Below are 26,934 nucleotides of genomic sequence, written 5' to 3'. Positions count from 1 at the left end.
GATTTAAAATTTCAACGGATTTCAACAAATCCCAAAAAAGTTGGAACAAGTAGCAATAAGAGGCTGGAAAAAGTAAATTTGAGCATAACGAAGAGCTGGAAGACCAATTAACACTAATTAGGTCAATTGGCAACATGATTGGGTATAAAAAGAGCTTCTCAGAGTGGCAGTGTCTCTCAGAAGCCAAGATGGGTAGAGGATCACCAATTCCCACAATGTTGCACAGAAAGATAGTGGAGCAATATTAGAAAGGTGTTACCCAGCGAAAAATTGCAAAGACTTTGCATCTATCATCATCAACTGTGCATAACATCATCCAAGATTCAGAGAATCTGGAACAATCTCTGTGCGTAAGGGTCAAGGCTGTAAAACCGTACTGTATGCCCGTGATCTCCGGGCCCTTAAACGACACTGCACCACAAACAGGAATGCTACTGTAAAGGAAATCACAGAATGGGCTCAGGAATACTTCCAGAAACCATTGTCAGTGAACACAATCCACCGTGCCATCCGCCGCCAGCTGAAACTCTACAGTGCAAAGAAGAAGCCATTTCTAAGCAAGATCCACAAGCTCAGGCGTTTCACTGGGCCAGGGATCATTTAAAATGGAGTGTGGCAAAATGGAAGACTGTTCTGTGGTCAGACGAGTCACGATTCAAGTTCTTTTGGAAATCTGGGACGCCATGTCATCCGGACCAAAGAGGACAAGGACAACCCAAGTTGTTATCAACGCTCAGTTCAGAAGCCTGCATCTCTGATGGTATGGGGTTGCATGAGTGCGTGTGGCATGGGCAGCTTGCATGTCTGGAAAGGCACCATCAATGCAGAAAAATATATTCAGGTTCTAGAACAACATATGCTCCCATCCAGACATCTCTTTCAGGGAAGACCCTGCATTTTTCAACAAGATAATGCCAGAGCACATTCTGCATCAATCACAACATCATGGCTGCGTAGGAGAAGGATCCGGGTACTGAAATGGCCAGTCTGCAGTCCAGATCTTTCACCTATAGAGAACATTTGGCGCATCATAAAGAGGAAGGTGCGACAAAGAAGGCCCAAGACGATTGAACAGTTAGAGGCCTGTATTAGACAAGAATGGGAGAGCATTCCTATTTCTAAACTTGAGAAACTGGTCTCCTCGGTCCCCAGACGTCTGTTGAGTGTTGTAAGAAGAAGGGGAGATGCCACACAGTGGTGAAAATGGCCTTGTCCCAACTTTTTTGGGATTTGTTGACACCATGAAATTCTGAATCAACATATTTTTCCCTTAAAATGATACATTTTCTCAGTTTAAACTTTTGTTCCGTGATTTATGTTCTATTCTGAATAAAATATTAGAAGTTGGGACCTCCACATCATTGCATTCAGTTTTTATTCACGATTTGTATAGTGTCCCAACTTTATTTTTTTTATATATATATATATATTGGTACCTTGGTATACGTCCTTAATCCGTTCCAGATCCAAACAGGACTTATACCAAACAAATTTTTCCCATAAGAAATAATGGGAAAATGATTAATTCGTTCCCATGAAAAAAAATCCTATTGTTATTGGCATATTATACATTGATGGGGTTGTATAAAATAATTTAAACACTGCTTAATACTAAAATACATAAATACAAAAGCAATTAGATGAAATAAATGAAAATGACTTGTTCGATAACAATGAGTTTAATTTTACTGCACAACAAAGGAGAGCGTTACAGCTCTTCCAAAGGAGCCTCTTCAGGCAAATGTGAAACACTGCCGTTGTTCTTCTTCTGGCAGTCTTCAATCCAAAGCCCTAAAGCAGATTCCATCCAGACTACTGCCTTATTACATCCACTTACAACTCGTTTTGCACCCTGGTTAAAAGGACACTGCGGCCGTAGATCTTATATTCCTTTCCTACTTTTTAAATAAAAAGAATCGTAGCCTTCAACAAATCCAAAACGTTTACCTTATTGGCAATCGTTAACATCTTCGGTTTGCGCTTGGGCACGGCCCCTGAAGTAGTAGCAGATCGTTTTGGAGCTATAATGAAGGGCTTGACTATGCACAAAGATAAATACAAAAGAGCACAAAAGTTAACTCTTTACACAGCGAAACACGTTGATGCTGAATGAGCGAGATGAGACTTCCTGGTTAACACTGTATTCAGCACGCAGGAACTTAACTGCATGCTTCGATTGGTTAGCTTCTCAGTCAGGAGAACTTAACTGCGTGGTCTGATTGGTTAGCTTCTCAGTCATCCTCCAATAGCGTCCCTTGTATGAAATCAACTGGGCAAGCCAACTGAGGAAGCATGTAGGAACAGGAAGTAAAAAGACATTGTTCACAGAACCCGCAAAGCAGCGAAAAATCCGCGTTATATATTTAGTTATGCTTTCATATAAAATCCACGATAGAGTGAAGCTGCGAAAGTCGAAGCGCGATATAATGAGGGATTACTGTACAGGTTAAAACTTTTTTTTTTTGAAGGCGCACGCCGGGTATACCACACGTGTTGTTCTAGCACACGAGTCGTATTCCAAACAAAGGTCGTATACCAAGCAAAATATTTCGCCTCTAAACAGGACGTACACCAAGTTGGACTTATTCCAAAGCAGACGTATACCGAGGTACCACTGTATCTCTCTCTCTCTCTCTATATATATTATATATATATATATATATATATGTATATATGATAGATAGAGAGAGAGAGACTGAAAGCAAAGGTTCACATACTTTTGCCACTCACAAATATGCAATATTCGATCATTTTCCTTAATAAATAAATGACTAAGTATAATATTTTTGTCTCATTTGTTTAACTGGTTTCTCTCTATCTACTTTTAGGACTTGAGTGAAAATCTGATGATGTTTTAGGTCATACTTATGCAGAACTATAGAAAATTCTAAAGGGTTCACAAACTTTCAAGCACCACTGTGTATATGTTTGTGTGTGTGTCAGAGATGGCTGGGGTGGCGACCCGGCCGGGATGCCCAAGAGGACCGGAGAGGGCTTGCGCCTTCCCCTGACCATGTGGGGGCGACCGTCCTGGTTGCTTTGGGGACCACGGGTACAGAGCTTGGAAGGCTCAACCCTGTAGGGGCCCGTAGTCGCTGGCAGGGGGCGCCCCAATGCCTAGAGAGCCCTGGACCTCAGCACTTCTGCCACACCCAGAAGTGCCTTGGGGAGAGGATCGGGGACACCCAGAGTGCTTCTGGGTACACAGCCGGTGCTTCCGCCACACAGGGGAGTGTCGGCGGATGCTTATCAGGAAGCACCTGGAGCTCGTCCAGGTATGGGTAAAAGGGGCCGCCTCTCACCATTCGAGGGCTAGAGTCGGGTGGAAGAGGAAAGAGCTCGGAGGAGAGGAGTGGAGACGGACCAGAGACAGTGAAAGGCATAGTGAGATGGCCTGGACTTGAGGGGCGATTGGTGCTGCGGCACTGGGTTGTGCTTACTTTTGTGAATATAAATAGTATAAATAAATGTGTGTGTGGTAAAACCATCATGTCTATCTGTCTGTGTCCGGGCTGTACTCCACAATATATATACACATATACAAACACACACACACACACACACAGAAACTACAACATTAACTACTAAATACTAAAATAAAAAATTAGTAACCTTAGAAAAAGAATGGGGCACTAAAATAGTGATTCTTCAGCTTTAATTTAAAGGCTGAGACTGATGAGACTACTCTGGTATCAGCAGGCAGACAATACTACAATTTAGGGGTCCTAGAGCTACAGGTTCTAGCTGTGTTGTTCACTCATTTATTGCCAGCCACATTTACTCCAGGGTTCATTGGCTGTAAAATCTCTAGGGGGACCCATCCCCCGTTATTTATGTAATGGTATATACCCATTCTTTGTAATATCTCTCGAGAGGACAACCCGAGCTTTGATGGGATTTAACTAACCCTTTTGCTTGGACATCCCAACCTTTGGTGTATGTTATTTTGTCTAATTCAAAAACAAGGATTTTTTTTTTTTTTTTTTTGGGACACATTTGCTATTTTTAAGGTGCTGCCCTTGGGCTATACATTTAAGGACCCGGTAATCTTAAGAAGCAGTAACAGAAATATTTTTGTTGTTACTCCCAAAATCACAAAAAATATTTCCTGCCATTTTTTTTTTGTGTATATGGAAGTCAGTAATATACAGTATTTCACATTTATATACTTGGCTGATGCGTTATCCAAGGTAACTTACAACAATTGAGATAAAATTGGTTACATTTCTTTAGTTTTTTCTATTGGAGCAGAGTGACTTGGTCATGGCCCAACAGTATAAGCAGCTGAATTTGAACCCACAATCTCAGGGTTTAAAATCAAAGCCTTAACTATTACTCCACATTACCAGTCATCATTTTAGAATAGTTAACCAAATAAATACTTTTATTTGTACTACTTTTTAAAGGAAAGTACATATTTGCTTAGGCCATTTGTCAACTGAATATTTCTAACATAAAAGTCAGTTATAAAATCCAGAAACTTGAAGTAAACAAGCTGATAAACATCATTTCCTGAAAGATGTTTTGCAACTACCCAAATCCGTTTGGTGGGTATTACAAGGAGTCACTTGTTGAGAACCTGATAAGCAGGACTGCATTTAGGCAATCTTGTAATTAGTTAAAACAATGACACTATCAATTCCAATCAGCTCTACTTAACACCATAATAAAAAAACAAGATTTAAGTACGGAGTATACTTAAATAGTAAAGAATTAATTATTTAATTTTCTCCTGAAATTAAAGCTCAACACTATGTTAAGAAATAAGAATACAATTACTTTTTTATGGGAAAAAAAGAAATGTTTCATAATTTTATATACAAAATAATCTAGAATGCGAGTATTTATATGGTGTACCCCTTGAACTAAAAAAAAGAGAAAGGAGTCAGCATTCTCAACAAAGGCAATTTACAGATTTCTTCAATCACCATAAAATTATAAAATAATGCAATACGTAACAGTAAAGGACTCGTAACTAATTAAACAGCAACAATTTTAAAGTTATATAGGGCTTTCTTGTTTTATGATAAAAAGATTACCAGGCACTGCTCATCATTTGTCCAATACAGTCTCCACAGTGAAGCACGGCGGTGGCAGCATCATGCTGTGGAGGTGTTTTTCAGCTGCAGGGACAGGACGACTGGTTGCAATCGAGGGAAAGATGAATGCGGCCAAGTACAGGGATATCCTGGACAAAAACCTTCTCCAGAGTGCTAAGGACCTCAGACTGAGCCGAAGGTTTACCTTCCAACAAGACAATGACCCTAAGCACACAGCTAAAATAACGAAGGAGTGGCTTCACAACAACTATGTGACTGTTCTTGAACGGCCCAGCCAGAGCCCTGACTTAAACCCAATTGAGCATCTCTGGAGAGACCTAAAAATGGCTGTCCACCAACGTTTACCATCCAACCTGACAGAACTGGAGAGGATCTGCAAGGAGGAATGGCAGAGGATCCCCAAATCCAGGTGTGAAAAACTTGTTGCATCTTTCCCAAGAAGACTCATGGCTGTATTAGCTCAAAAGGGTGCTTCTACTAAATACTGAGCAAAGGGTCTGAATACTTAGGACCGTGTGATATTTCAGTTTTTCTTTTTTAATAAATCTGCAACAATTTCAAAAATTCTTTTTTTTTGTCTGTCAATATGGGGTGCTGTGTGTACATTAATGATGAAAAAAATGCATTTAAATGATTTTAGCAAATGGCTGCAATATAACAAAGAGTGAAAAATTGAAGGGGGTCTGAATACTTTCTGTATTTCTATCTTGCATATTTCAAACTCAACTTGAATTTGCCAATTTCCTTATGTACAATTTCCTTTTTTGACACTGAAAAATATGTTACTGAGAAATGCAGATTCTTTCATTTACATTCTTTAGAAAAAGTTATGATATGAATGGACCAAGCTTAGAAAATGTCAATTCTTGGCTATTAATTTTTTATAATTTTTCTCCTACAGCATTTTTATATCAAATAATCACTTTACAGAGGAATTATACCATTAAATCTTACCTATATATAAAATTTAATATCTAATACTTTTGACATGGCTTAATGCATTAACTTTCAGCCTATTCTCTGTGAAAACCTGCCTGCACGATCTTTAAAATATATATTTTCTGTCATCTTTAAAATGATTCAAACTAACTTTAAAAAGGAATGATATTAAAAAAAAAAAAAAGCTTACAACCAAATGGTAAAAGCTTCATATAGAGTTAAGGGCTATCACGCTCATCTAAATATCAAGAATAACAGCATATACATATATTATAGTTTGAACATTAAAAATGTAATTGAAAGTTTAAAAACTTTTAGCTCATCTTAGCATTATTCAGAATGTCAACACTAATCATTGCAGGGTGTTTTTTTTAAACTCATCCTCTATATGTACATATCACTTCCAAGAACTGCATATTTGCATTTTCTCTGGATAGCTCCTATTGTCATCAATGAAACAAGTAGTTTTGTATTCAGTGAGTTTCGTGTTCAAATGTGGAGTGACATTGTGGCTCAGTGCCAGTAACAATGCCAGCTGCTTTATCTGCACAGAATGACATAACTGGAGGAAAAGTAAAGAACAATTTGATTTTGTGATAGTATTCCTTCAGTCTGAGTATCTACGCAAGCTTTAAGGCCCTGCCACTCTACAAGTCTTTTCCAAGGATTTACAGTGGCAGACTTCATTTACATAACCTTAGAGAGTTTGAGGCAGTCTTGGAGTATCTCCTTGACCAGCAGTCAAGTAACAGGACATACAGCAACTCTGTCTAACCAGCCTACAACTCACTCAGATGGCTTAAGTCACGGAGAGGGGTTCTGTGTGCATGAGAATTGAGAACCAATCAGCATGCAATCAGAGATACAATGCACAAGGAATAAGGAATTGGGGGCGTTTTATACCTCGCAAACAGAACAGAGGATCGTCTGACTGATGTCTTGCGTTTTACATGCCTCGACAGAAATAAATAAATAAATAAATGGGTCTGAGATTGTGGCGATACTCACCAAGGTAGGATTCAAATAGCACTGGCTCAAGCAACACACTATTGGCTGTCAGAAAAAAGAAGCGAATTTGTAATACTTTGGAAATGTGAACCTGTGCTGAAAAGTTGTCACACAGTCATCTAATTTGTCATAACCTGTGGTGTGTACTTGTGCAATCTGATATTATCATGTGACGAGATCAGTAATTGCTGCTTTTTTTTTTTTTCTAAAAAAAAAAAAAAATTTCCAACCTTGATTTTTGCCAGTCACTGATACAAAGTATGGACTATTTACTTATTAGAGTGGACAAACTTTGGCAAACGTTTACTATTGTTTATGCATTAATACGTTATATCTTGACTGCACATGAACATTTTAATAAAAATTCCACTGTTTACTTTATTATGTCAAAATTGGATTTACTATGGTTTACTTCAAATGTTACAAAACTAAGTAATTTAGCCAGAGGTGTCCAAACTTTATGAACTTGAACATTATTGACAGGCAATACAGCTTCTAGGAATTTATCTTGGTGTTACATTCATATACTGCACATAACAGATAAATACAATTAGACAATACAGTGTTTTACTACAGTAGTTATAAAAAATATACAGTATATTGCACAAAACTAAAATATATAAAACAATATAGCAAAACAGAATTGCACTCCCACTCAGTAATATATCAAGTCCTTATAAAATAAACAAAAACAAACAATATGTTTTTGGGTTTATTTTATAAGGAATTGATATATTACTGGGTAGGAATGCACCTTAACTTTACTATATTATTTTGTAAATTTTGTATTGTGCAATACATTATTTCAAAACTACTGTATAAAATGTTGTGATGGTGTCATATACAGTATTGTATATTGAGTTGGTTAATTTTTAATTTTGCATAGAACTGCATCTTATTTTAACATAAGCAACCAGTGATGTCATTCAATCGCACTTCAAAATATATAGTAGATGCTCAATTTGAGAAAGGATTTTAAACAACAACTTAGGGGCACTTTCAAAATGACAACAGAGGTCTTCATACAATTGTCTGACTTGCTTACCCAACAGCTATTTTGCTCCACTGTTTTAAGGGGCTGGTGATTAGAGCTTCCCAAGCCAATGAGATGGTCAGTTCAGAGGAGGCCGTATGACTGTTGACTTGAAGAGATGAGATATGGGCAGAAAAGGGCTGAATCAGGGTATAGATATATTGCTTGGCAAGTTCTGGAAATTCTGGATGCATCTGATAGTAGTAGCCTATACTCAAAGCTAGCAGCGCAGCCAAGAAAGCTTTATGCCACATCTTGAAGCACTTTGGTAGCACAATGTTGCACCTTAAAGAAAAAAAATTAAAGTGGATGAAATACATAAGCTGAAATACAGTTGATATAAGATGTACCATAAACATTTTTATAAAGATATTGTTTGAATAACAGACAAAATATGTCTGCACTGTGGTTATTCTTATAGCTCCCATAGCCTTTCAATATACAGTACAGTACATTGGCAGTTTAGATCACATTTTTTATTTTATATATATATATATCTCATCAAGCAGTAGTTAAACTTTCTAAAATGGGATGTTACACACTTAGTTTCAATTATGACAAAGGAATTTAGTAAATATAGTCACCGAGCAGAAACAAGGTTATAAACACTGTAAATTTAACACAACTTTAGAATGCCGAATGCTACACAGTGCAAGTCTGCCTATTCTCCATATGTCTGGAGGTGTTTTACTCTAAAATCCCAAAATTATGCCGGTTAGGTTGATTGGCGAATGTAAATATAATTGTGCACTTCAATGACCTGGCACCATGCCTTAGTATGGGCTTTAACTTACTGCTTATGCTGCATTAGTGGGCTCCAGGTTGCTATAACCCTAGAACACAAAAGTTCTGATGATGGATGGACAATTTAAGGAGACTACTTAGAAAAGAAAAAAGTCCACAGGTGCTTGAATATGTACATGTACTGTGTTCCCAATGCACTTCAAACTTTATTCTTGAGACTATAGCGACTGAATACTTAGTTCACGTACTTACATATGCTATTGAAGAAGCAGTCATGGAAGAATATGGAAGAACTCATTGAAATAAATGAACAAACTTTTGATTACCACACTGCCACAGAAAAACAAATCAGACCAAAACGCATATTGAAGGTGAACTCTCTCACCTCAAGCCAGCAAAAAGCACCTAAAGAAGATGGTGGAAAAAGACTCAACCCCCAAGCCTCTGTGCTCACTGGAAGAACAAATGGAGTGTGCTTGGGTCAGAGAGAGACAATAGTTTGCTTTATGTGTGCCAGTCTGACTCCATAGCGTTATAAAGTGGAAGTCTAAAAGCACAAAATTCTCCTTAAGTTACCAGAAGTATTTTGATCCAGTATACCAGATACCTGGTATATCGCACACTCCTAGCTCCTCGATTCATGACATCACAGGTCAAGATGCTTTGACTCTTTAAAGCAGATTTCACAATATGTGACCTCTAGTCATGGGATGTGTCAGACTTGATGATCTTGTCACTGGACTATGTCAGCTTACATGAACTAACTCCATATTTGAATAAAAGTTTGTTTTTGTTTTTTGCCTGGAAAGTGCAGTGGGATTTCTTTGCTTTATTAAGGATTTTTTTTGTCTAGGATTTTTCAATAACAGATGAAATTCAAGCACTGATATATATTATACACACAATATATACAAATATTTGAATTGTGAATCATAGCATTTTTCATTAAACTATTGCAGGTTAAAGGAAAAGCTTTATATTTTTAAGTCAAAGTTATTTCTTCACATCTGCCATATGATATTGTGCTCTCAAGTTAAAGTATTAAGCACATTATACAAAATTTTTAAAAATTCTTGCCCACTCTGGAACTTTAAATTGGAGGATATGTGGCACAGTGGAAATGCATCCATTATTCATGCTAAGACAGCTGTCTGCACTTCTGTGCTTCTAACACATTTGCAAAAACAAAAGGCATCCTTTAAAACATCTTATGATGAAGAATCAATTTGATGGGTCTTGATTTTAGCCTTCACAACAACAAAGCATGCATTTTCAGTAAGGCTGAGCACAGAAGCACAGATGCATGCACACAAGTGGCTACATACCAATAAATAAAATATAAAACTCCTTTCTGAAATGTCCATATTTTTGAATGCCCAAATGCTTTGACTGCACACAAGTCGATAAACTTTGTGTAACTTAACATTTAAGACAACAATTTGATCATAAAACCCAAAACTGAATGTATACATAAAGGCCAACAAAATCCTATCTAAGTTAAAAATATACACTCAGATTTCAGAGATAACAGACTAATATGTGTAGACAAAAAGCACACAAACACTGCGTTTCAAAAAATAATATAAATTAAGCCTAAACTGGGAATCTACTTATAAAAGGTGCTCGTGACCCTATCAGTGGTGCCTGAAAGTCTTCAGAAGCAAAGATTGCGACAAGTTTGAAACAAAGCACTGCTTTACCCAAACTGGCATATGAAGAGATCATGGAGTCCATTTCAATTATTTGTGTCATTTATGGCTCTTATTGACTGCAGCCTTTCGTTGCAATCGATTTTATGGCGCTTTATTTACAACTTTTAACGCACATTAGCTTCCTGGTAGGTATAATTAACAAACCCTTTTCTGTCCTTACACTGTGGTCTGAATGGCACTGCAGCATTTGATATTTTCCATAGCTTTTAATATTAAGGATGATTTTTTGAACCCTTGTATTCAATTTTCTATACTTTTGCCTTTGAATGTGTTCCCTTAATTCTATCCATTTAGTGCGAATTAAGACCAGGCTGAGAAGAGTACACATCAATGAAGGAGTATGATGAAGTTGGTATTTCGGAATCTATCCACACCTTTGTGCTCTTTGCCCAGGTGCGGATGAAACAACCAAAACACACCTAACGAAATGCGTTTATTTATATTACTTCACTGGATCTAAAGTCGCATCAGATGCAAAACGTGTTAAACGCCCACGAAAAGGGACAGCATCGCGTTTAGAATCAACGTAGAAATACCACTCGGCGTTCCTAAAGAGTCCAGCCAAAGGCAGGGGTTGGATGAAACGAGGACCTGCACACCCGGGTGACTGGAACCGAGTTTACAACAGCCTAGCTTTGAGGTTACATTTTCTCGAACTTCCAATAGTCTTTATGCATCAAAAGGGCAAAAACTCCCTTGAAAACTGCAGGAGACCGGAGTTGAAGTACCCAACCAACTCCACAGTAATGCACCCAACAAAAATAGATGTGAATGGAGCTCCACGCACAGTCCTGTAACTCCGATCGCAACATTCTGACCGACTGACCTCAGAAAATCAGTTGTCTGGACTCTCACTTTCCCACGCGTTACACACTTAATATCTTGGAGAATAAAAACAACAGGAACCGCGTGCTTTAACTGTTTATCATTGAACGATACTTATTAATATTTATTAACATTACACCATATTTCAGAGGTGTATGGGCTGGGTGCACTTAGACACTCCGACACCTGTGTCTCTGAAGTTCTCAGAGAATGCCTTACTATGCATATATGAAAATGAAGTACGAACCAATTTCAGCCTTTGGGAGTAGGTGTGCTTCTGTGGGGCCGCCACGTCTAAAGCTTCGAGGGTCTTGCTTACGTCAAACTCAGAACTCCACTCGCTCGACTGAAAAGCGCACAGCGGATACGGCGCGCCCGGGCCCCCTTTCTGGCAGCCAAGGTGTCCGTAACGCCGTATGCGTAAGATGCAAGGTACACACCGCTTTACCACTACGGGAAAAACGCTACCGTGTTTAGGAATAGCCCCATAATACCCGGAAGACACGACCACGAAGCGAAGTACGCGGATCACAAGAAAACACTGCAAAATAGGGGGAAACTACATCAAAGCCTGGATATAATTTGTATACAAAAGGTAAAAATGACATGTATTTGCTGAAATATTACTTTTTATAATTTTAGAATAAAGTTTATAAAATGTCTTTATTGTGGATAATACTAATTTGCAAAGAGTATTTTTTATAATTATACATCATACCCTATTATTTGGTTTCGACTTGAATGAATGGGGAAAATTCCTATCAATATGGCGCTTGACTTTCCTCATCACTTTAATTAAAGCCGGCTTTTTAATTATACATCAAATTTTGTGGCAGTCGGCCAAAACCGACAAATTGTGCAATAGCTAAGTTCTAATTAGAATGAACTATCCTTCTTCGTCTTTGGAAGAGAAGTGCCTTCTCAGTCCCCTGTGTCGCTGAATAATGAATTAATTTCACTCGCAAGGCTTGAGGTGTCGTATCTGAGTTATTAATGAGCAACAAATACAGCCCGAGTTCAAATAATAACGTCTAGCTAGTAGAGGGCTTAAGAATTAGGAACGATGGTTGTTTATATTTTTCTTTATATTTTCACGAAGAGGCCAGCTGCCGGGAAAAAAATACACGCGTAAAAAGAGAAAATAACGCTGCATAATTTCACATTCATTTATCCACGTTATCCGATGGTTGTTAACTTCTTACTCTTCCTCGATTCCTATCAGACATTTTTACATAACGTGAATACTGTTACAGTAAATTTGTTTTATTTTACTCTTTATTACCCTTTTCTGCTCTTGTTCAGAAAGCGGACGCCACTTGGTTGTTTCACAATAATTAAGATTATGTATATAAATAGGTTTCACATTTCTGTTATCATTTAGCCCCAAAATAGTGACTTAACATCAGGGACCAATTTTATTGACCTTAAGGTTAATGTTTTGGCGAGGGGAAGGCCGTCTCAAGTTGTGTCCGCTTTCTGAACAAGACCCCCCTTTTTCTTGGGTATTACTAAAATCTGTCAGTTTTCTTAATTTAATTACTCATACAGGGAGATGAAGCCTACCCTGACAACTTCTGCCACAATCAGATGGAACAACAGTTTCATACTCTTGATTCATTTGGCTCGAGCAAACTGAGAATGATAATGCTATATGGTCTGGCTCTTCAAAATGTTTAATTCAAACCAGGGCACCAAGGATCATACCTAAAAGTTGAAAGTACAACCATATACCTCTGCTTCATAAATCAGTCCATCGCTTTCAATTTTGAGCCAGTTTTAAATTTCTACTTCTTGCATGTTGAATTGTAAATGGTTTAGTCCTGTCTTTTTTATTCATTGCATATTTTCCACGATGTACAGTGGGTTGAAAAAGTATTCGACCCTCCCCCCTGACAAAGTTTAATTTCCTGTAATATTTTTCTTTGAAAATGCATCTTTAGTGTCATACTGTTACATATAAATGAGGGCCGCTTGGGCAAATCATTTTCACAAAAAAATCCTGAAAATCAAATTATGCTGCAACGATAAAGAACATATCCGTGAAATCTGCTGTTGAATTAGTATTCAACCCTAAGAGCTTGGAGACTGTATGATTGTTAACAATGCAATAAGGGTAATAAAAACGGGTGTAAACAATCAAACAATGAATCCTCTAGCTTGATGACTGGTCTATAAGTGATTATTTAGGCCAGTTCTTAGGAACATGCAACTGAGAAATCAGTACAAATGGCTTATTTGGTGACTTTCTAATGACTTGAGAACGACTGTCATTAAGAAGTTTAAAGATGGCAATGGTGCCAAGAAGATTGCCAAGCTCTTTAGCCTCAGTGTGTCCACTGTGAAGGCCATCATAGCGAAGTGGAAGACAACTGGAAGCATAGTGAACCAGCCTAGATCAGGCCGCACTGTTAAAATAACAAAGAAAATGTCAAGAAAACTAGTCAGAGAAGTAAGAGCAAATCCTAAGGTGACTCTCAGTGACCTGCAAAACTCAGTATGTGCAGCTGGAGTGGATGTGCACAAGACTACAATATCGAAGGTTTTGCACAGGGAAGGGCTGTAGGGCAGAGTTGCCAGAAAAAAGCCACTACTAAAAAACTATCATCTGAAAGCTAACAGACATCTTATCTTGAAAGAGTCCTGCATTCTGGAGTCATGTACTTTGGTCTGATGAGACCAAAATTGAACTTTTTGGCCTCAACACAAAGGCGTTTGTCCGGCGGATGGAAGGGACTGCCAATGATCTGGCAAACACCATACCTACCATCAAGCATGGTGGGGGGAGCATCATGCTTTAAGGCTGCTTCTCTAGGGCAGGCATTGGGTCCCTTGTCTGTACAGAAGGAGGAATGGATAGTAGGAAGTTTGGAAGAAATCCTTCAAACGTCAGCCATGAAATTAGGACTCGCAGGACAATGACCACGAAACACTGTGCAAAAGTAACCAAAGCATGGTTTGACAAAAAGAAGATCCAGGCTTTGCAGTGGCCTAGCCAGAGTCCAGATCTAAATCCGACTGAAAATTTGTGGCGAGATCTTAAAATTGCAGTTGACAAACAAAAGCCTCCAAACTTTGCCCAGTTGCGGCAGTTCTGCAAGGAAGAATCGGAAAAATTGCCTCCATCCAGATGTGGTAAGCTTGTAGATGGCTATCCAAAGCAATTGCAAGCAGTTATTGCCGCAAAGTATTGACTGGGTGTCATGTGAAGCGGTTGATTACTTTTTCAACTGCATTTTTCACAACATGACTGTCAATTTGCATTTGTTTGGTTCACCAAGCTCTAAATGTTTCAAAATATGTACACAGAGAAATAAGTTCAATGTGAGACTCTGCATTTGTGATTTTTATAGGCTGTTATGATGTAAGATGGAAATACGGTGGCTTTCCAGAGGGGGTCAAATACTTTTTCATCCCACTGTACATTGCAGTCTCAAGATTCCGGCCTACTTAAAACTGAAAGGACAAATAAAAGTCCAGTAGAAGGTAGAGCTATGGGACCCCTAAACTGCAATGACCTGCCTACTAACAGTAGAGGGGCTTCTTTCAGTCATGGAATTTAAACAAAAGATGTAAGCCACATCATTTTACATTTACTGTACATTTATTTGCTTAGCAGATGCTTTTATCCAAAGTGACTTGCAGAGGAGGTCAACATAATCGAGTAACATCAGTCAAGGGACTGTGTTTGAACCAGTATAACAGGACTGGTCATGAGAGTTGATCACCTCAAGGGAAGAGCTATATTAAAAAATAATAATAATATAGCCTACAGTTCTTGCAGCTGCTGTTAAGGCTTCATATAGCATTTCCATGTTGCTCTTTATTAATTGTAGCAGTTGTTTTGTGTAGCAATTATTAAGCCTCTCCCATTTGCTGTAACTTTTATGTATCCTACAGTGACTCTTGGTAGACCTTGTAATGTATGGATCTTCGGCAATGATGGACCCATTATCAAACCTTCATGGTATTCTATGCCTTCTTGTTGTTGTCAGCAATCTGATTCAGTGCAGATTGTGAAATATGCAACTAACAAAAAAGGCTCCAGACTTCTTTATTTGTCAAATATACTGTTATGTACAATGCGTAGTGAAATGTCAGCCTGGTTCTATTATGCACAAGACAGTAAAGGATAAGAAATACAGAGAAATATAAAAGCAGGTAAGACTAAATGGAGCAACTTAAGTTTTAAATATGATACAGCTAAATACTCTCCATTATAATCTCCCTCTATTATAAAAAAAATCCTGGAGAGAAACACCAGGGCGTCGAGACATTTAAAAGAAACTGCAAGATGAAAGAGATTGGCCACAGAGCGTCTCGCGGGGACCTTAAACATGAGACTTGTGCCAAGAGATTGACCCAGGACCATCTCGCGATGACATGGAACTTGAGATTCTTGCAAGACATCCCCTACTTACAATCAATATCAAATAAGCCAAGAGGGAGCAAAACATTCAGTCGTCTAAAGGATTTGAGCACACACAGATCCAGGGCTCTCAGCGCATATAAAGCGTTGTAAGATATGGCCGGCCATGTACCCCGGCCAGTACCTCCAGGCCGCCAGATGGAGCCCTCCTTGCAGCGTAGAGGTGCCCCAAATGCCAGCAGGGAATTATGGACAGTGGTCTTTAAATGCACAGCCCTACTGGATACCATGGGGGCCACCAGGAGTCGCTGCAGGGAGGCCCAGGGACTATTTTCCCTACACTGCGGAAGTACGTCCCACTCACATGGACAGAAGAAATGACGTGCTTCTGGGATGAAGAAAAAGAGAAGTTTTTACCTGACCCGGAAGTGATAGAAAGTCACATGGACTGAGGGACAAACACTTCCGGGTCGAGGAGTATAAAGGACTCTGGGAGATCCCAGACAGACGAGCTGAGTTGGGAGGCAGGGTGGCTAAGCGTCTGGGAGGTTGGAGGATTTGTTATTTGTGATTTTTTATTGTTATTGGAGTATTTGGGAGTGGAGGGTGCTTTGTGCAAATTATTATTGTAATAAATATCATTATTGGACTTTTACCTGGTGTCTGACGTGTAGTCTGAGGGTACAAGGGTGCGAGCTAACCCTTAATCTGTCACACCGTATAAAGACAGTATGTTATAAATGAAACGTCGACGACTAAGTGAAGAAGAAAGCAGCATGAAGAAAAGAGACTCAAAAGCGCTGGAGAAAAGAAGAGCGAAAAAGAAGAATCAAGGTGCAAATTCAGAAAATTAGGAAAGTAATTATCAGCCCAGAACAAGTGGAATTGAAAAAAAGCACGTCCAATCTGGCTCAGAATTAAAAGACAGGGCAAAAGAAAAAGTAGAACTTCATAAAGATGTTCACAAACGTTGGCGCTAAACACATGCAAAACAGGTTAGAGATTATGAAAGCAGTGGAATTCGAAAGGCTCCAAAAAAAACTGTTGGCACAATACACATGTGAAGAAAGTTAAAGGATATGAAAGTAGGAAAATTAGAAAGTATAAAAAAAAGAAAGTAAAGATTGCAGTAGCACAAACAAGCTGCCTCATTTAGCTATGCACCTGTCTAACTTTGGTTTTGCACAATAATCACTGCCCTATTGCACCTAAACACTTAATTCTACTGTAGTCACATAATTTTACTTAACAGTATATACTGTTATCTTTCAATCTATGACTTTTTGCTAATCTAACTGATATTCTTCTAACTTTGTACAGTTTTTGATACGTGGATCAGGATGCATTTCACTGCATGTTGTCCTGTATAACTATGCATGTGAATAAAGAATCTTGAATCTTGAGAATTTCAAAAACGGAGTTTACCGCACATACATTTATTGGTTACTTTGTAAAAAAAATGATTAACTGCTGATGATGAAGATCGTTTTGTCTGTGCTGAAATTCCAAACAGAGAAACCTATCCTGACTTATGGTACAAAGTCATTAAACACGTCTCACTGACCTCATTAAAAAGATTCAGCATATTGGGAATCGCAAGATTCCAGATATTGTTTTTACAGAAGTTCTGAAATAAAAGTGAAACTAATGAAATAGCAACAATTCAAAGAAACAAAAAATCTTAAAAGTTTGTATCCGGGGGTTAGCGAGCAAAGCGAGCAGGGGGCAAAGCCCCCTAGTTTTAAATATAAATTAACAATTCCCTTGCAGTGCCAAGAAAATGCCCAATAAGGGAAACTGACTCCATCCCTTCCATTGCCTGGGCCATAAAAATGTGCTCACCCGGAAGGAGGCATCACTTCTTTCCTGATTGACCAGAGCAAAGGAGCTCCTCAAACATCCAACAGTAGATGAAATTGCTATTGTTGTTGCAGTCACAACATTCTAGTGGCGACAGTTTTTGTTTCATTTCATGCCATCAAGCATTATTTTTGTTTACACTGTTAAGTAAATGGGGATGGCCGGGTTGATGCCCCAAAATTTATCCTTGTTTAAACTTGTCATTCCCTTGGACGACCACAACAAGCTATAACCAACAATGGCAAAATGATATAATGTTATGTCATTTATTATATTAAGACATAATTTACAGTACATACAATGGAAACATTGTTCATAGCTAGGTATTAACTGAATTATCTATCTATCTATCTATCTATCTATCTATCTATCTATCTATCTATCTATCTATCTATCTATCTGTTTAAAAAATAAGAAATCTGAGGCAGGATTGAGATCTGTGCATACAGTGGACTCAGGAAGTATTCAGGACCCTTCACTTTTGCATGCTATATTATATTGTAAATTTGATTTTAAATTGATACATTTTCCATTTGGGTGGCGCAGTGGTAGCGTTGCTTCCTTGCAGTTAGGAGACCGGAGTTTGCATGTTCTCCCCATGTCTGCATGGAGTTTGCATGTTCTCCCTGTGTCTGCGTGGGTTTCCTCTCACAGTCCAAAGACATGCAGGTTAGCTAGATTGGCGATCCTAAATTGTCCCTAGTGCTTGGTGTGTGGGTGAGTGTGTGCCCTGTAGTGGGCTGGCACCCTTCCCGGGGTTTGTTTCTAGCCTTGTGCCCTGTGTTGGCTGGGATTGGCTCCTGCAGACCCCCGTGACCTTGTAGTTAGGATATAGCGGGTTGGATAATGAATGGATGGATGAGCATTTTCCATTTTGCCCACCAATCTACACTCAATAATAAGTAATGTTTTCAGAAAGGTTTGCAAATTTATTAAAAATCACTGACTGAAATCTCTTGTGCATATAAGTATTTAGACCCTTTACTATGACACTCCAAATTGTGCTCAGGTACATCTTGTTTGGTTTAATTCTCCTTGAGACTAGAACTTGATTGGAGTCCATCTATGGTTGGACATTGTTTAAAAAGGCACACGAGTACAGGGGTGTATAAAGTCCAAAATTGAAAAAATCAAGCCATGAATTCCAAAGAACTCTCTGTAGATCTCCACAATCAAACTGTGGTGAGACATAAATCAAAGCAAGGGTATAAAACCATTTCTAAAGCTTTGAGTGTTTACAGAACACATTTTTCTTTTATTTTTGCATTCGTTATTAATTGTTCCTGTCTTATTTTGAAATCCTCATTTTATTTTCTCTTGGACGCCACCATGTCGTGCTGTTTTGTCATTAGAAAAGATGTCTTTTTGCTACTGTGCAGCAGTTGGAAGTTGCTATGTACTACATCATCAGACAGTCATTGTTTAAGATGGTGGTGCCCTCTCTTTCTTGCTAAGTCTATGGGTATTCTAAAAGACCTTGCGTATGAGAGCTAGTCTGAAAATCTCCCTAGGGAGTTAGGATTTCTTGCATGTTTTTTTTTTTACAGTGGTGTTTGGTTTTATGTATTGGGCCTTGCTAAAATAATCTGACTTGCCTTTTTGCATTTAACCCTGTGTTTTTTCTGCCTTGTGATGAGCCATCTGTGGAGTGATATTTTGTTTATTAGTTAATAAATATTTTGTACGTCTTTATTTGTAAGTCAGACAAAGCAAATGCAATGTTAGTGTTTCAGGAGAAATGTTTTGTTTCATTGATGAGAGCAGCAGTGCCTTGAAGTCTGTCTAATCAACCCCCAGTCTTTAGGACTGATTCCAGATGTGATTTTTATTGCAGGGTTGGGCGAGGTGCCTAAAACCAGTTTGGCAAGTGGGATTATCGGAAAGGCATTCTTAATAAGTCAACCCCAGAATGAATGCCATAAACCTACAGCAGCTGGCGGGCTTCATCTCAACAAATGGTACCACAATGCCCTTTGGACAGAGAATGAATGTATAAATCTGATCGCTTTACCCCTCTCTTCCTGTCTCTCTCACACACTGACCATGAAAAGAACACAATGATACGGAGCAGAACTCTGCAGCCAAACTGAGACATGCTGACTAGAAATGATGAACTGACCAGAGACATTTGAGTAACTACAAGTCTTTGTGCTGCCCTGAAACTACACATCTAGCATTTATCAGGTTGTATGGTTGCCAATATTCACATGTATTCTGCTTTCTTCTTATTATTATTTTATTAATATTATCAATAATACATTATTAAATTGTAACTTAACTCCTTTTGTCCTTTTACTCTATATATTTGCCTGAGTTTGTAAATGTATAAGGGAAGGTGAGGAGAAGTTATAAAGTACAATATTTTATAAACAGTGGTAAATCTAGGAGATTTGATACATGTGAGTGGATGATGGATCAAGATATATGTTGTCCCTGTTTACATCTAATGTCCAACAAAAAGATAACACCCAGTGGCCTTATAATGAACTGAAACAATGCCTCTCAAAGGCTTCTTTAGGTTACATGGGATCAAGTGTGGACCACCAGGGCGTGTACAGCCGCCCTAACCTGAGACAGACAGGCAGAGACACAACACACTTTTATTTCTGTGGGGAAGCACTTTTCCCTTGTTTCCCACAGCAGTACAATAAAAATAAGCACCAAAGCACATTCCTTTCCTTCTCTTCCGCCTCCACTCCTCTCCCAACAAGCTTTGTTCACTTCCTCCCGACTCAGCTCCTTGAATGTAGTAAGGCGGCCCCTTTTATGTTGCTCCTGAGAGTGCTACAGGTGGCTCATTAGCATTACCTGGAATCACTCCCAAGTGTGATGGAAGTTCAGGGTATGGCTCTGCAGCTTCCCCTGGTGGCCCCCATGGGACCCAACAACTCCCAACATGCCCTGTTGGAATCCATGGTGCCACAGCCACCCAGGAGGGCTGCACTCTAGCCTCCCAGGAAGTAGTAGCAGATGCTTTCTCCCCCGGTCCTTCCATCCAGCTGGCATCCAAGCCGGGTAATGGCCGTGGCCACCCATCACACAAGATACAAAGGAACTCCTCAACGCATCTGGAAGAGGAGGATTGTTATTGTTATTGTGTATTATTATTATTTATAAGTATTGTGGAGTGCAGGGTGCCCCATCCCAACGCCTCCCACGTTGTTGGCTGCCTGCCTATATAAGGCCGTCCGTCGCTCCAGTCTCTACATTCCCTTCCTTGCTTCGCCATGGGATTCACGTCTCCCTGCTGATAACTACAGGCTTTTTATTTAATCCATGGCTTCTCCTCTGTTTTATTGTTCATTTTTTACAATTATAGTTATTGTGTAGGTATTTTAAACTTACTTTACATTGTTCAGGTACCCATTTCCTTTATCATTCCAACCGTACCCCCATTAACATGTCTATCGAGGTGATCACTATCGATCAAAGAACTGTCACTTACCGAGTGGTTTCCATGCCCGGAGATGGCACCTACCTTTTCCATTCTCTGTGTTACATATTGCACGGCCATATCAGGCTCACTCTTGATATCCGGAGGAACATTGTGTCTTATGTATTGAATGACTGGGACAGGTTCAAGGTGTGGACTGAGGACGGTACAGGAGATAATTATACTACACAGGAGCACTATAAGAGTGAAATGCTTAAGCCCTTCACCTCTGGATCTGCATGTGAGTTGATGGCTGCCACTGAATTGTTTGGTTGTCGCTTTCAAGTGCACCGAAATGGCCAAATATTTGACACCTTTCGACAACCGCCAATGCCTCTTAAACATCTTAGATTGACAGGTGACGATTTCAGTAGTGGACACTTTGATGTTTATGAATGTTTAAACTCTCAAAAGCTGGATGAGAAGTTATCGATGAAACCGGTTGTATACTTACAACGCTTGACAGATGCCAAATGTCACTTCAACACAAGTCCTACAAATACTGTCGTAATTGAAACAAACCATGAAACTCAAACCGATTATGACAGCAGCAATCCAAGCTGTGAGATTTGAAACAAGATTACTGTTCACATGGCCAACTGTAAGTTACATGCTCAAGAGTAAGCTCAGCGCACAGCTTGGTCATATTACAACCGGAGGGCCGAACTGACAACATGGTATACAAAGAGATCCTTAACAAATAATTATTGGTATATTTTCCCTCAGTTTAAAAAGGTTTAATTTTCTTCTTAATAAAAATTTTAAGGCAGTACTTCGCCGCTGCGAAGCGCAGGTATTTTGCTAGTTATTGTAATAAATCCAAAATTTGGACTTTTATCTGGTGTCTGGCGTCTGGTCTGAGGGTTCAAGGGTATGACAGAGCCCCCTATCTGTCACAATATATATATATACAGGGTGGTCCAGATCTAATTATGCAGATCCAGATCGTCTGAATGACTTTGATTTATGCAGGGACGATTCCTGTTCGACACAAAGACGATTCTTCATGTCGTCAGTTCGCACACTTCTCGATGGTCCGGGATTTTTCGGGTGATTTTCTATGTAATAAACTTAAAGTTATAGCGTAATGAAAATTGCATAATTAGATCTGCACCACCCTATATATGTATATATACATATATATAGTCTCACAAAATATAATCTGAAATCGTACACAACGAAAAGAATTAACATAAGCCTAGCTTGTAGAGAAGTGCACCGTAAAAGATTTTTTTATAAAAAGAGTTTTATTAATAAAAAATAACAAAATATAACAAAGTGCTGAAAATAGGACAAAAGTGGCAAAAGCAGTTGCTAACAAGGCAGACTGAAAACATACAAATCCCAAATTGTAATCCAACAAAGAAAACCAATAAACTGAAGCAAAAAGATCAAAATAATCAGCAAGGAACAATGAAATGATTTGATCTGAAACAACACTGTTAACAAAAGCAAAAGCATATTCAATGAAAAATGAGGGGTTGCAAATCCCATCAGTCTTTATAAGGCCTGGGGCAGTTCCCTCAACATTAATTGACAGGTGGCCCTGGCCCACCTCTTGAGGCAACAAACACAAAACACTGGGAACATAAAGAAATTTATAAACAGTACATAGATACAGGGGGTCCTCGGGTTACAACGTCTCGACATACAGTACAACGTTTCGAGTTTACAACGCTCACTCCCATAAAAACTTTAAAAAATTAAGACGTGAGAAGGAATAAAGGTAAGGATTTTTTTATGCTCATTTTTTCTGTTCCTACAGTATAGTGTACAGTACAGTATATTTAGGCCCTTTTCCTTTTTCTGTGGCTTAGTTTTGTTTTAATGTTCTAGATTATGATTTTGCAAATGTGTTAGGATAGGTAAGTGACTTAGGCTAGGGTGTGTTTCGACTTACACCAAAATTCGAGTTACATCACTGTTGTAGGAACGGAACTGTGTCATAACCCGAGGACCCCCTGTAATCTAAATATAACATAAACAATAAACATATTGATTTAATCATAACTGAATAGAAAAATATTTGCAAAAATAACCATAATAAATGATCCAAACTGAAAAATGAAGAAAATAGAAAATGAATATAAACATAAGTCAGGGAAAAAAACCTTGGCTAAAAATTAGTATAGCCCACATCTCAAGGGGTGGTGTCCAAGGACCCCAAACTATAGCCAAAAACAGCTCAAAATAACAAAACATTCATATTTTGGCGCAGGAAAATAGGCAGGAAGATGTTGGCCCAGCAGATCACATGAGACAGTAGGCAGGGCACCTCCTCGCGTGGGCGACTAGACTGTGGGGAAAATGCTAAAAGATGAGCCTCTTGGCTGTCATGGTCCATCAGTATTGATGCCATCTCAGTACACAGGGCAGCTGCAGGGCAGAAGCAACCTCTTGGCAGCCCACAGAAGCAGCACATTTTAAGGATGCAACAGTCTCAGGATGCTCGGGCAACGAAGCAGGCACCTATAGTTCTTCCTCATGGGAATGTAAAGTGTAATTTAGAAGCAAAAGCTGAAGGCCCAGACTCATCAAGTAAAATAGCTTCCAGGGCCAATTCAATTTCGCACAAAAAGTAACTCAAGATAAGAGATCAGTTGACCATGCAACAAAGACAGATATGGGAGATTCAAAAGTGACTGAAATGTGAACTGAAGTGTGTGGATTAAATTATAAAGCACAAAACAATAGAGTGGATGTTCCAGAAACAATACAAGCAGCACAAATAGGAGAGGGTGGCTTCATGGAGGCAGCAGTAGAAAACACAATTGGTGCTTACATGATGTAAACAGCATATGAAAATGTAGATGGGTTTAAATAATCTGCAAAAAATAGCAAAGCAGGTACCTCAAAAAATTCAGATGCATAAATGGGAGACTTGGGTGTGATGACTGAACATTTAAATTTGGAGATAACAGCAGGTGCCTTAGTTTTCTGGCTTGTTTCAGCTTTCCTAGGTGCATATCTGGCCACCATTTGGCATATAGCTGCAGAATCAGGTAGGTTAAAAATATCTTCTTCCAAATCTTTGATTCTGGTCAGGAAGGAAGAGACTAAGCAATTTATCTTTAATATCCTGCAAATCATTATCCACTTATATATTGTAATGGCTCTAAACAAGTTGCATCAGCCAGGGATGAGACACCCGTAGTATGGCATCCATCATGTAAATGAGTAGCTTCAGAGGCAGTAGCAGGAGCGCCTATACACATGGCAAGCCAACAATGTCTAGTTCAGCAGAAGTCTATTTAAGAGTAGCGAGTCACCTATTAGAGCCATATAAACAGCAAAAAATCCATTCTGGCACTTGGTGATGGCACTATATTGGTTTCGGAAGGTGGGCGAGAAGACTTACAGGCCAAATTTGCAAAGCACAAAGTTCTGCAAAGACCTGCAATAGATTGTATGCCTCTTCTGAGGAGTTGCTGGAGAGTCCTGAGGTTAAGATCTGCTATCTATAATAGCATTTGCAGCATCAGTATAAGGAGAAGACAGCTGAGAGACTTCCACCCCTGCAGCTCCACCACTGCTTCTCCATATACTAAGGCTTATTGGCCTGGGTACATGGATGCCAGCAAAGCTTCAGGCTCATGGAGCTGGGAGAAGTCTGGCAGATCGAGTTGCCCCTGACCCTAGGTGAGCAGTGTGAAACAGGGCTGGTGGTGAAACTATGCAAGCAAAAGACAAAGCAGATCATAAAGGTGTTGCAGATCAGCAATGGATGGAGTTCTAGACATAGAATGCTGTTAACAACATCAGTTTGGTGAAGGAAAACAGCTGAGAGACAAACAAATGTGCAGCTACTCAAGGAGGTTCGCCTGTTCTCTTACAATCGATAGATTACTGCACAGAAGTGCAGCATTTAACACCTCAGCTGCACTGCATAAGAGTAGAGCACACAACATCCCTTCTGTGTCATCTGACAACAAAGCTGTCAAGACCTCTGCTGATGTGCCCTCATCACCAGCTGCATAGCGGAAGAGAAGATCACTTGGCAATTTTAAAGAGATGTGTGCCATTTCAAGGGGGACAATGACTTCAAATGGAGGGCTATGTAGCGACACTGGAAAGCTGCATCATCCAGGCATGAGTCACCCATAGTACGAGCTGGCATTCCATCACCAGCGGCAGCGGTGCCTATAAAAATGAAAAGCTTGTCTCAGTGGCTCAAACAGAATTCCATCTAGTCTGGCAATGGCAACCAGTTCTTTAAAGCACAGGGAGCCACCAAAAAGAGCCATGTAAGGAACAAACCGTCCATATTGGCACTTGACACCAGAGCTACAAATCATACTCTCTCACATTTATGTATGTAATCATTCTGGGCATCACAATTGTTACAAAAAAATCCATCCACATCTCTCAATGCTTTCTATAAATAAGGTAGCTCTCTTTGCACAGAGTTACCTTTTTATGTTTTTTTTCGATTCACATTCAAAAATGGCAAAAAAAGGTGTGAGGCCCAAACAGAGTTCAAAAGGAGGTCAGACTCCCTACTAGTTTGCCCAGATATAGGTCACTTCTGTGCAGCATGACTGCCTACTCCAGCAGCTTGCTTCGCCCTACACCAGGCCAACTGGGCCTTGGCTTCAAAAGTTCAAAAAGACGTCCAGTACAATACCAGTATTTGGGACGTACAAAAATTTGACACCTCCATCATAGGTAGCCGCCCATCACATCACAAAGATGACTCCTCCGTCATAGGTTATGTTACTAATAAAGGTGAGCCGGTGTGCAGGAGAATAGCGGAGGACTTTGCCTTATGGCAAACAACCTGCAACTCAACTTCAGTGATACAAAAGAGCAGGTAGTGGACTTCTGGTGTGCCAAGAAGTCTCTGAAACCAGTCACCATTCTGGGGGAGGACATGGAAATGGTGCAGAGCTACAGCTACATGGTTCACATGAACAACAAACTGGACTGGTCTGACAACACAGTGGCCAAGTACTTGAAAGGCCAGAGAAGACTGGACCTCCTATGGAAACTCGGGTGTTTAAATGCATGCAGTATGCAGATGGAAATGTTCTGTAAATCCATAGTAGCCAGTGTGGTGTTCTACGCTGCAGTCTCCTGGAGAAGCAACTTGATCTCAAAAGAAGTGCAATATCTGAACAAACTTATCAGGAAAGCCTGCTTCATCATAGGGTGAACCCTGGATACACTGGAAGCTGTTGTGGAAAAGAGAATAACAGCAAAATTGAATGTCATCATGAAAAATCACCTGCAGGAGGCATTCTCTTGAAACAATTTTGGCCACAGGCTCATTCCTCCACGGCATGCTAAGAAATGTCTCTGGGGGTTTTTACTTCCAGCTGACATCAGACCATTCAATGTTTCCTCGCAATGTCCCAAACTAAATGCTAATGCTCTTTAAGTTCATTTTGAAACTTCTGTACAATGTACATTTATTGATTGTTTTATTGATTGATTGATTAATATTATTTATCTGTGAGTCTGTATCCATGTCTTATATGTTTCTGCTGGTGTATACATTGTCACACGTGTACAAATAGGAGACAGTTTAAGGGCGCAGATAATTGTAATATTACGACAGAGGGCACTGTCGACTAATGCCTTTTCTCTTCCTCTCTCTGCAGACTGGAAGACTGACAACCATGACACCTCTGACTTCACTTCCATCTTCCATCCACTTGAATCCGCCTCTTCCTTCCCAAGAACTTTATCACCAGAAGAAATGCCATCTTGATCAGTCATATGGAGACTTGCGCTGTTTCAACATCTTATTCTTTTCTAAGCATACTATACCAAGCATTTTATTTTGAATATATGGGGTTGACCTTCGTGGTGCCCCAAAGATTTGTAATATCCCTTTGTCCCATTATTACAGCATTTAAATTACTCCTTGGATCAGTAAAATTTATCTAATCTAATCTAAAGTGCCAAAATATAATCTGAATTCCCTCGCAAGGAAGATAATTACTGTTAACCTT

The 26,934-nt window shown here is 39.3% G+C and overlaps 1 protein-coding gene and 1 long non-coding RNA gene across 3 annotated transcripts in view; one reads left to right on the top strand and one right to left on the bottom strand.

Annotated features, from left to right (window-relative positions):
- Positions 1 to 11,708, bottom strand: part of adpgk (ADP-dependent glucokinase) — a 44,924-nt gene extending 33,216 nt beyond the window's left edge. For both annotated transcript variants that reach the window (XM_039773444.1, XM_039773445.1), the window contains exons 1-2: positions 11,569 to 11,708; positions 8,053 to 8,325 (exon numbers count right to left, since the gene is read on the bottom strand). In XM_039773444.1, the coding sequence (XP_039629378.1) occupies positions 8,053 to 8,294 (242 nt within the window). In that variant the 5' untranslated portion in view covers positions 8,295 to 8,325; positions 11,569 to 11,708. The remainder of the gene's footprint in view (positions 1 to 8,052; positions 8,326 to 11,568) is intronic.
- Positions 11,709 to 11,812: 104 nt separating this feature from the next.
- On the top strand, positions 11,813 to 26,727 carry LOC120541634. Its single transcript, XR_005636053.1, has 3 exons — positions 11,813 to 11,916; positions 19,382 to 19,731; positions 26,581 to 26,727. It is a non-coding gene; the product is annotated as an uncharacterized LOC120541634 (long non-coding RNA).
- Positions 26,728 to 26,934: the final 207 nt, after the last annotated feature.

The sequence above is a fragment of the Polypterus senegalus genome, chromosome 12 (genome assembly GCF_016835505.1).
Source record: "Polypterus senegalus isolate Bchr_013 chromosome 12, ASM1683550v1, whole genome shotgun sequence".
Lineage (NCBI taxonomy): Eukaryota > Metazoa > Chordata > Cladistia > Polypteriformes > Polypteridae > Polypterus > Polypterus senegalus.
The sequence above is the reverse complement of the archived record's forward strand: the minus strand, read 5'-3'. Positions and strand labels throughout refer to the sequence as shown.